Source organism: Plodia interpunctella, chromosome 25, assembly GCF_027563975.2.
Source record: "Plodia interpunctella isolate USDA-ARS_2022_Savannah chromosome 25, ilPloInte3.2, whole genome shotgun sequence".
NCBI lineage: Eukaryota > Metazoa > Arthropoda > Insecta > Lepidoptera > Pyralidae > Plodia > Plodia interpunctella.
Genome location: NC_071318.1, coordinates 6485431 through 6495974, shown reverse-complemented (window position 1 = coordinate 6495974; position 10544 = coordinate 6485431). Strand labels below are relative to the sequence as shown.

At 37.7% G+C, this 10544-nt stretch overlaps 1 protein-coding gene across 1 annotated transcript; it reads right to left on the bottom strand.

The window, feature by feature from the left end:
- Window positions 1-725: 725 nt before the first annotated feature.
- LOC128680876 (probable chitinase 2) lies at window positions 726-10009 on the bottom strand. The gene is made up of 8 exons (XM_053764345.2): window positions 9897-10009; window positions 8751-8927; window positions 8265-8365; window positions 7069-7334; window positions 5280-5437; window positions 4559-4713; window positions 2106-2643; window positions 726-1487 (listed from the first exon to the last, which is right to left on the bottom strand). Exons 1-8 carry the CDS (start codon window positions 9952-9954, stop codon window positions 1297-1299), a joined length of 1644 nt encoding a protein of 547 aa, XP_053620320.1. The 5' UTR covers window positions 9955-10009; the 3' UTR covers window positions 726-1296.
- Window positions 10010-10544: the final 535 nt, after the last annotated feature.

The following is a 10544-nucleotide window of genomic DNA, read 5'->3' as shown; positions in this document are numbered from 1 at the left end:
TATCTGTTAGGTAAGACCTAGTTTTTAAGAAAAATTGTACATTTCAATAGTTAAATAGTAAATAAATAAATTGTCTAATTATTGTACTTAGGACTTTTCAAAAGAAAGTACTTAACTAATAATGAGCGCAAACATAAAAACTGTCTCATCAAATACTTTCTTATACCGTAGTCCCAATATTTACTTGACAATACGTGCCCGCCACCCTTTTCTAAGACCGCCCCGGGCGCAAATATGATCATATGTATATGTACTATGATATTTACCTGTCATATGTGCTTACTGGGACTGGGACAGGAGACGTTTGTAGAAAGAACTCATTGCAATATAAGCAGCGGTGTTTGCGTTGTGGAAGAAAGCTCCCAGATTGAAATCAAACTCATACCACATGAATTTTTAATAAGACTGTTTAAAGAAAGACTTCTTAAATCCTCTCTTGTCACGTCTAACATTTAGGCTATTATATTATGTATTTATAATTGTATGTTATTTTTAATATGTATTTATATCTATGTTATGTATTTATTGTTCTATCTAAATAAATAAATACATATTTATGTATTTATAAATACATATTTATGTATTTATTTATTTAGATTTTACTTTTCCTAAGTATATTTGTTTATTTTCTTACAATTTATAGTCTTCTCTATTCATCTTGTACGTTATTAGTTCTGACCAGCCTGCTACTGTATACACGTCCTCTCAACCTATCGCCGGTTGACTGTAAGAGATCCCTACGTGGGATAAGTCCGCCGTTGTACAATGTATCTTTCTTGTATTAATATTGATGAATGTACCTTTTTTCGTGCAATAAAGTTATTACAAACAAACAAACAAGACTGCAAAGTGATGATCTCTTTGATGACAATAAAGGGTTGTATAAAAGTGATATTAAATAAATATATATTTGTTTTCTACAAATCGTACAGCCTTGCTGATTTATCCATTCAATTTTATTAAAATTTTGCATATTACAAAAATAATACTATTCCCGTGGGAAACGCGGGCGAAGCTACGGGTTAAGTAAGTACACAATATGTAGTATCCAGAACATTTTGAGGGTAAATATAATTAATTTGGAAAATGTTGCTATTTCGATCTTTATTTCAGAGTTGACAGAGTAGAGTGGGTTGCATTAGTCGATTTTGACGTTAACTTTAACCTGCGCAGAAAATAGCACAGTAGGTAGGTAGATACGCCATTTTGTCTACATCAGCGTTGACAAAGTTGACCGGTGCAACTTATTCTAAAATGAACAACACGAGATTTATAGACATCGTTCACAGATTAGATTTAATCTAAATGGCACTCCACCTCATCCCTATAATTACATGTAAACGTCGTCTGATCCCAGTAGGTGGTGGCGGGGCATTCAAACTTTCTCGGCTCCAAATATCCGTTCACGTTTACACAGAAGTAGAATGATGAACAGTCCACAGGGTTCGGTGTGAAGCCTTCTTCGTTGCAGACGAAGGTTGTGCTTGCTGTAAATAGGATGAAAAACCTTTATAAAAGTTGAATGTTTTAATAGTAAGGCATACTATAATATGGACAGAAATCATCATCATCAATAGCCATTTAAACGGTCCCACTGCTGGGGCACAGAACTTCCATATGGATGGATAAGGAGTTTGTGGCATTACCCACCACGCGGACCCATTGCGGATTAGTGGGTTTTAACGACTGCAAATACAACCGGGACAAACTAATGTGCCAAAGCATGGTAGCTCAAGATAATACATGTTTTGGTCACCCATCCAATGATCGACCATTTGTGAGAGTGTCTTAACTAACAACAGCGCTAACAACTGCGCCGTTGAGCTCCTCAGGGATAAAAATATAGGTTATTTAACTGTATACAACATCAACAGAAAAGTAAATAGGAAAGTTAATCTAAAGGTGCTGCTTATTTTAATTACCTACAAGATGATTAAAATTATAAGAGAAAATATACTATTTTCTAAATGTATGTATGAAATACTCGTGGTGAATTGTATTTTCATTGCGGTTTCCTGCCATCCTTCAGTAAGTAGTTTTTCAAACACAAAAATGAAAATCATTTATAATATACCAGCCACAAATTAAATTTAAAAAGAACATACCTTCAGTAGTTTCAACATCGATATCTTTAGGTGTTGTAGTAGGCTCTTCAGTTGATATTTCAGGCTTAGAAGTTGTACTAGTTTCTTTAGTTGTTGTAATAATCTCTGTGGTTGTCGTACTGGGCTCTTTAGTAGTCGTGCTAGCATCTACAGTGGTCGTACTAACTCCTACTGTGGTCGTACTGGTTTCTTTTGTTGTAGTAGTATTAGGTTCTTCAGTAGTGGTACTCGCGTCTGTAGATGTAACAGGTTTTTCGGTCCCTTCAGTTGTAGCACCATTTCCAATTCTACCTAGAGCTTTATTTATAGCTGTTAATAGAGGAAATTCTCCATCACCGCATACGTTATTGAAATCATCAGTTTCTATACTCCAGACCATTCCTCCGGCGAGATTCAGACTGTTGGCGTATTCGCCTTTCTTTGTTAATGATTCAGCGTCATCGTATGATATCCAGTTACTGCCTTGAACAGCGTAAGGCACTTTAGCTAGACTATCGTATCTGACATCCCAAGCTTCGGTGTTGAGCTTTTCGCAGATCTGTAAGGAAATTTAAATATTCCAATTCAATGTTTGTTAGGTACTTACCTTTTCACGCTTTATCTACCAAACCCATCTTTTTAAAATTTTACATAGGTACATGTAGTTTGGAGTACGAAGAAAGACATAGGTACTTAGGGAAAAACATCCCAGAAAAAGAACTGCTCCCGTGGGAAATACACGCGGGCAGAGTTGCGGGCGAATGGCAGTTTAAATCTATAGAGACAGATCACACAGATTGAATTAGCCCCAAAGTTTGAGACTAATGTTATGAAATACTAACTCACCCTAAAACACTATACCTACATATAGATAAACATCCAAAACCAACAGGTTGATCTGAGAAAGATCATTTTCCATCTTGACCTGACCGGGGATCGAACCCGGGACTTCCAGTTTAGCAGTCTGCATGATGTCACATGACGACCATTAGGCCACTGAGAAAATTAGATTGTGTTAAATTTTCAATTGAATTTGAGAGAAGTGAGGTGAAATTTGAAGTGTTATCTGCATCAGCTACAAAAGCTGTTTGTCTATTATTCAATAAATACATAAATATATTAAATATATTAGGACAAATCGCACAGATTGAGCTAGCCCCAAAGTAAGTTCGAGACTTGTGTTATGGGATACTAACTCAACGATACTATATTTTATAACAAATACATATATAGATAAACATCCAAGACCCGGGACAATCAGAAAAAGATCATTTTCCATCATGACCCGACCGGGGATCGAACCCGGGACCTCTCGGTTCAGTGGCAAGAACTTTACCACTGCGCCACCGAGGTCGTCAGGCTCAGGCGACATAAAGGCTATCATCACGTAGGAAATATTTTATCCCAAAACGCCCACGAACTAGAAGACCGGTGACATAGCTCGTTGGTGACGATATCCAGAGAGAAGTAATGTTAAGTGTAATTTAGGATATAAACTAGTTTCCGGACTAGAGCGCTTCGTTTATTCTTATCACGTCGGCGCGCTTTTTAGCTGCTTAATTAAAGTTTTAATTCGCACGTTTTTCATCCGAGTTTGTTCAGCGACTGGCAAAAGGCTGTTGTGAAATACTATCCTTGTGGAATGTTTGCTCAGAAATAATGAAGCTTAGGTATACCACTTTTTCGTATTTTACTAAAAGTAGATAAACATCGTGTAGTCTACTTTTAAAGAATCGGCGGCTGTCGTCCTTAGTATACCTACCTACCCACCTCTAGGTACTTACTATGAACGCTATACCCTATAAAATCTAGACATAGTCATGACAAGTCTAAAACCGCGGGCTTTTGGTTTATACTATTAGACTTCACCAAGTTTATTGTGCACGTAACCAATGTATCGAAAAAATGTAGATGGCAGATAAGAATATGCAAATATTTCTACACATTGTTATTTCGCAGACACTTCGCGGTCATAGATGTCCCAAGTAAGAATATCAAGATGCTCTGGTAAGCGCTTTCCTATTTTTTCTCCTCCGCTTCGCATGGTCTTCGGCATCCTCAGTTCTCAGGCCATATCATCCTTGATGACATCAAGCCATCACTTGTTTGGGTTTGCCCCTTCAGCCAGGGCCAGGCGGGAGCGTTAGGACAAGACATACCTACCCAACTTAATCTGTCTGGTCTACGCAAGACGCATGGCCGTAGTACCAGCGCGTGCAGCACCTCTGGCACTTTCTGCTATGTCACACGGATACGAAGACTGTCATGATTGTGTGAGTTCCTCATGTGGTCAAGCCGTGTGACACCACACATCCAACAGAGACATACAACTCCTTTTTTTAAAAGAACAGCAATATAATCCCTCCATGGGATAAGTCCGCCGTTGCTAGTGCTTCTTCTGTTTCTGTGTTTTATTATGTCATGAAGTTATTTCAAACAAACAAACAATTATTTCATACAAACAGTAAACATACCTCGTTATACCCCATGAAGCCGGCTGTAGCAGTATATTGTCCTGACAGCCCCGGTCCGCTAGATGGCGCTCGCACTCCGTTGACCGCCGAGTTTGTGAGGGTGAATGTCCTGCCATAGAGAGGCATTCCCAGGACCAGCTTCGAGGGAGGACAGCCTGCACATCAATCACGTCATAAACACTGATAGCACAGATATGTGTTTAGATCTATAATATAAGATCCACATTTGTTAATTGACGTCATTGGAGAAAAGGCTGCGGTGAAGTTTGTTGCGCCGCTTCTTCTTCACCTGCGCTTTGGAAGTCGGTGGTAGACTTAGTTTTAATTATTGTTTGTCGTCAATGAGTGATGTATATGTAATGTATAATCCTATGTTGCATAAACAACAGTAGAAACACATAATATATTGTAGCGTGTTTGATCACTTTTTGACATTGATTTCTTTGGATACCGACCCAGTTTCATCCTCCGAATCTACTCACAAAAAATGTGCATTAATAAAATCATCTGCATATCTTGAGAAATAAAGAACGATGCAAGGTGGAGGATAGCTGTAACTGAGTGGCACATCCGGCACGATGTCTCGACGATATAAAGGAAATTGCTGGCAACAACTGGTTAAGGATGGCCCAGGACAGAAATGGTTGGCGGAGACAGAAGGAGGACTGTACCCAGCAGTGGGTCACTGAGGGCTGCAGATGATGATGATGATGATGAGTACCTTGACTGAGCCAATACTCGACAGCTACATCAACAGTATACAGATCATCTCGATTGCCAGTGTCCCCCTCTCCCTTGTGTAGGGGGGAGTTGTGGCCGGTGATTGGATCCCAGCTACCGTACATGTCGTAAGTCATTATGTGTATGAAGTCTAGGTATCTGAAAGAAAATAGATTGGTTACAAATTGTGAATTTATTTTAGTTAGTCCTAAATCAAAATCAAAATCAAATCATTTATTCAGAAATTAGGAATTATATATATATATATATATATATATATATATATATATATATATATATATATATATATATATATCCTTATACTAACTAATATTGAATGCGAGAGTGTAAGTTTGTTTGTTACCTCTTCACACGATATCTACTCAACCAAGCTTTTTGATATTTTGCATATGTGTCGTTTGCAAATATTTTCAAACATTGTAAGTTGTATGTATATAAAAATCGGATTTGTGAATGCCAGTCGTGAAGAGCCATGCCACGTTGCTCAGTCGCGCATCGTTGCGGCGACGCACCAAGTTGTAGGCCCGTCGTGCTCCGTTCTTTTCTATAGGTTTCAACACTGACGTACAAAGACGTACCTCGAAATTTCGACGTCATTCTGCGTTGATCATTTTCTCTTTTTATTGCTCTATGGTGTTAATCCGTCGAGGACGTCTACAGCTGGTGTTTACTTTTATCTGTGAGCTAGTTAGTTACTAATTGCGACAATATCGGCGATATTGTCGTTATCGTAAAACCATTTGATTGTTATCAATAGTTATTACACGCTACTGATCTTGGAGGATCAATGGCAAATCTTTATGTTACAGTTATCTACATCGAAACATATTATTGATTGCATCAGACATCAAAGACTATATGTCTCTATAAATTCCTGTCTGACAAATTAGTTTGACTTCTTAAACTGTAATTCGTTAATTTATTATAATTAGTAGTATGAGAAAAACGACTAGCTTTAAAACGACTTCTTCTTCTTCTTAACTTCGAATGTTAAAAGAGGAAATCTGTCTGAACATGATAAACACAAAAATTGTCGGTCGGATTATGTATGTACAGTTTTCACCAATAAATTGTGTGATTCCAGAAGTATGTGTAGATGTTTATTTTATGTTGGTTTTACCCGAGATGAGCCGGGACGGCGTATAATATATAACGATATATATAAATATTAATTTATTACCTTTCTGTTATAAAGTTAACAAATTAATCTAAATTGTTTTAGTTCCGGTGTTAAATATCGCTTTATCAAGGTAAATGGACTTTAAAGCGGCGAATAAAACTGATAATATTTCTTAGAAATTTATTACAAAATATGCGTTTATTGACCGATTAATCAAGACTAGGAAAGAATGCGAAATAATTATGAAACAACATCCTCAAGATAAATATAATAATCATATTACGAAAATAAATAATTGTTTTCTAAGCTTCTTTTAAAACAATGGTAATTGTATAGAAAAGCATAAAGAAACCACAATTTAAAATTTGAGGCGGAAAAATGACTGTAAAGGTCTAATTCTGAATGAACGGAACGAATTTATGGTATTTCTGAAAATTAAATTTAAACAATCAATCACTCTAACCACTCAATCACAAACAAAGTTAACTATAAATAAGGGGTTAGTGTAGCCACATAAGAATATATCAAATACGCTTATCCTATATGCGTGAATGCGGTGGAACATCAGTGATCTACTTGTGATGTACCTACAGTTAAACGCGGAGGAAGGGCATGCCGTTGAGAGCCCGAATTGTGATCGTAAACTTACTTGGAAATCTCCGGAATATCATAGGACCACTCCGCGCTAGCCTTATTAGACGACACAGCTGAAGTCAGCAGCAAGCCGCGCTTGTCAAACTCCTCTCTCAGCTCCTTAGTGAGCAGCGTGAAGTTTTCGATGTCAGCTGCACCATGGACAGTGTCGCGACGGTTTGGATACTCCCAGTCGAGGTCCAGTCCATCAAAGTTGTAGTCTTCGATGAATTGAAGAGAACTCCTTATGAAATTGTTGCGGAAGATTGGGTTTGCTGCCATCTGGAAGATAACAGTTTTGAATCAAAATCTATGGTTGACTTCCATGAAAATAAGTAGGCGGAGAAGTGGAAAAAAGGCTTCATTCAGGGAAAACTTGAAACAACACAGCTCATTAAAATTTGAATAGGTATATCGTAGGGACGGCATCGACAGGCAATTATTTCACAAAATAATTCTCGTGCTAGATAAGCGCGCTGATAGCTAATATTAATGCGCGTCTGATCAGTCTGATAACTCTAAGAATGCCGATGACTATTTATATTTTTCTTCCTCCAATTCCCGGAGGAGAAAAAGTAGGAAAACTGACTCTGAGCTCCGACGATCTATGGCGGCGATCATTGGAAAGATCAGGCAGGCAGTCGGCCGTAAAACTTTGACTAAATCAATAAGTAGCGTAGTAGTAAAGTGTACGTTATCCACAATCTTGCTAGCTTACAATAGTACTTAATGTTGCAAGTTTAAATTGGAAGTAGCCTGAGTCCCATATAGGCGTTTACATTTTACACCTAGAAAATAAATACATTTGACTGAGTGAAACCCTTTTCCTCCGCAATATTGGCACAAATATTAGTATAGAAAATAATTTCAAAGCACCATCGCCCGGGCTTATGCCGGCTATATATTGTGATGACAGATTTTATTCAGGTCACCTAAAGACATCTGACACGACTTTTCACGACTATCTACCGCGTCTAGTGGCAAGTAATCGCGTATATACTAGTGAACTGATCTTTCAGCCAGTGTGCCGGTTTCTTTGCAACGTTTTCCTTCATCGGAAGCAAGTGGTGGTCTTTGAATACTACTTACATATGAGTCAGATTGGTTTACAAACTCATGTGGCACAAGTAGGATTCGAACCTTTCGATCACTGATCTTTACCACTGGGCCACCAGCGCTTCTAATTCCTTGACCAATGTTCTTGGTACTTACAATAGAAAATTTGGCAGAACCTTCGTTCCAGCCTCCGACTGCTAATATTGTTTTTAGATTCGGATTCTCCTCTTTAAGTTTGGTGAACTTTCTGAAGTTACCTGAAAAAATAATTGCACTAAGCTAAACTGTATAAGAATACTTACCATTAAACACCAACAAATTTAAATATACATTGTCGTCATCATCATCAGGATTCGAACCCGGGGCCTTTCGATCACAGGCGGCAGGTCATAACTACTGGGCCTCCACATTGTCGTCAAAAAAAAAATTATCACGGCTCGTTGTAACACGATCCGGAACGTTCTAGATATAAAACGGTGTGCGTGTATTATCTGTAATACTGTTACATTTCTTAATTAATTAAAATTGTAAATCTGTTGTCTTCCTAAGCGCAGGTGAAGAAGCGGCGATACAAACTTCACAGACTTTCCTTCAAAGATCTCAATTAACTATGTGGTTCTTATTCGTATCGTATTTTTATACCATTGCCAGTGTCCAAATCCAGGTAGGGATCAAGTGAGACGATTGTCCCTTGATTGTCTATGCCGACAAAACTATACACCACGTGCGAACATAGTTCTGTGTTCACGTTGTCAACAGCGAACTTGCCAAGCCCCTGTCTGTATGTTGCCCAGGTTCCGTAGTAGCATACCACCACCTCTGGAAAAAGAATTGACAAATCAATTTAAAGTACAGAGATTTTAGAACTAGCCGCCTGTCTGACGTTAACCCTCTTTGGGGCTGTCATTGCTGCCGATGCTGTGGCCCTTGATCGCCTTTTACGATATCTACGGAAGAATATGGAGTGGCCCTATTAAAGAGCGAAGTCTTTGGGCTTTTGGGCTCATCAAGGGCGTTTGGCAACGCCCTTGATAGGCTAATTTTATAGTGGCAGTCGTTGCCCGTATGTTTGTCACTCTCGCACAATATCTACTGGACCGATTGTTATGAAATTTGGTACACGGGTAGGATATAACCTGAAATAACACATTAGTTTTTTTTTCCCGAAATTGTCACGCAAGCGAAAGCCTGGGGCGCAGTTAGTATTACTATAAATTACTCATGATTATTTCAGAAAGAAAAATATAACATTCTGCTAAAACAACACAATTTAGTAGCTGATTTTGGAATAAAATGGTTGTGATATACGAACAGACAGACGTGACGAATCTATAAGGGTTCTGTTTTTAGCTATTCGACTACTGTCGGACCTTGTTTTAATAATCGACATCGACAAGGCTATATTAAGAGCTGATTTTATTCACGTTCCAAAAAATTGTGGACGACGTACTATTACAAGAGACAAAAACCGCGCAGGTGCGAGCTGATCGCAACAGTGTAGAATAGAAATAGAATATTACTAACTTATTTATATTCAGAAATAAGTTTATTCAAAAAACTACAGACACACACACATAATAATCAAAAAAGAAAATTAAGATAAAAAATAAACATAAAAAAAACAAAACGTGGGTAAGTACAAAAAGTGATTATGGGTGTGTGTGCCGCAGCAATCTAAGCAGGCCACAATTCAGTGATGTTATTACTCAGGAGCAATACACTGACTTTCAATTGGAGCCTTTACTACTAAGTATATAACCCTAAAAAGACACCTATTCAAACACTTACTTTCACTTCCCACAAAAAATGTTCCACATAAAACCAGAAACAATTCGATCCAAGCCATTATATATGTTCTTTACCACTAAAACATATACCACCGATTGTGACTTTAGATTCATTTGTGTGAGCTGTGTGTTAATAAAATCAGTTTTATCTTCTTATCTATAACAATCACTACCTAATCATTATAATAATTTACACGAGCTGTTGACCGCGGCTCCGTCTGGCAAAAAGTAACATATATTATAAAGTAACACACTCTCCTTAAATTATCAGCTCTTAAATTATCTCAATACCAAAAATCAACACCAACAATCGACGAACAAACACACAAACAATTATATACTTATACTATGATTCAGATTGGCACAAGTAAGATTCGAGCCTTGGATATTTCGATCAAATTCAAATTCAAATCATTTATTCAGAAATTAGACCTTCACAGGCACTTTTTCTCGTCAATATTTATAGTTATTTCTCAAGCTACAAACTACTGGCATTTCGGAACGACCACTGCTGAGAAGAAATGCCGAAAGAAACTCATTTCACAAGCGGACGGTGATAACCACTGGCTTTGTTACTTTATCACGTTAAATTTTCTGAACAGATTGCTATGAAATTTGGTACACGTATAGAATATAACCTGGAATAAAC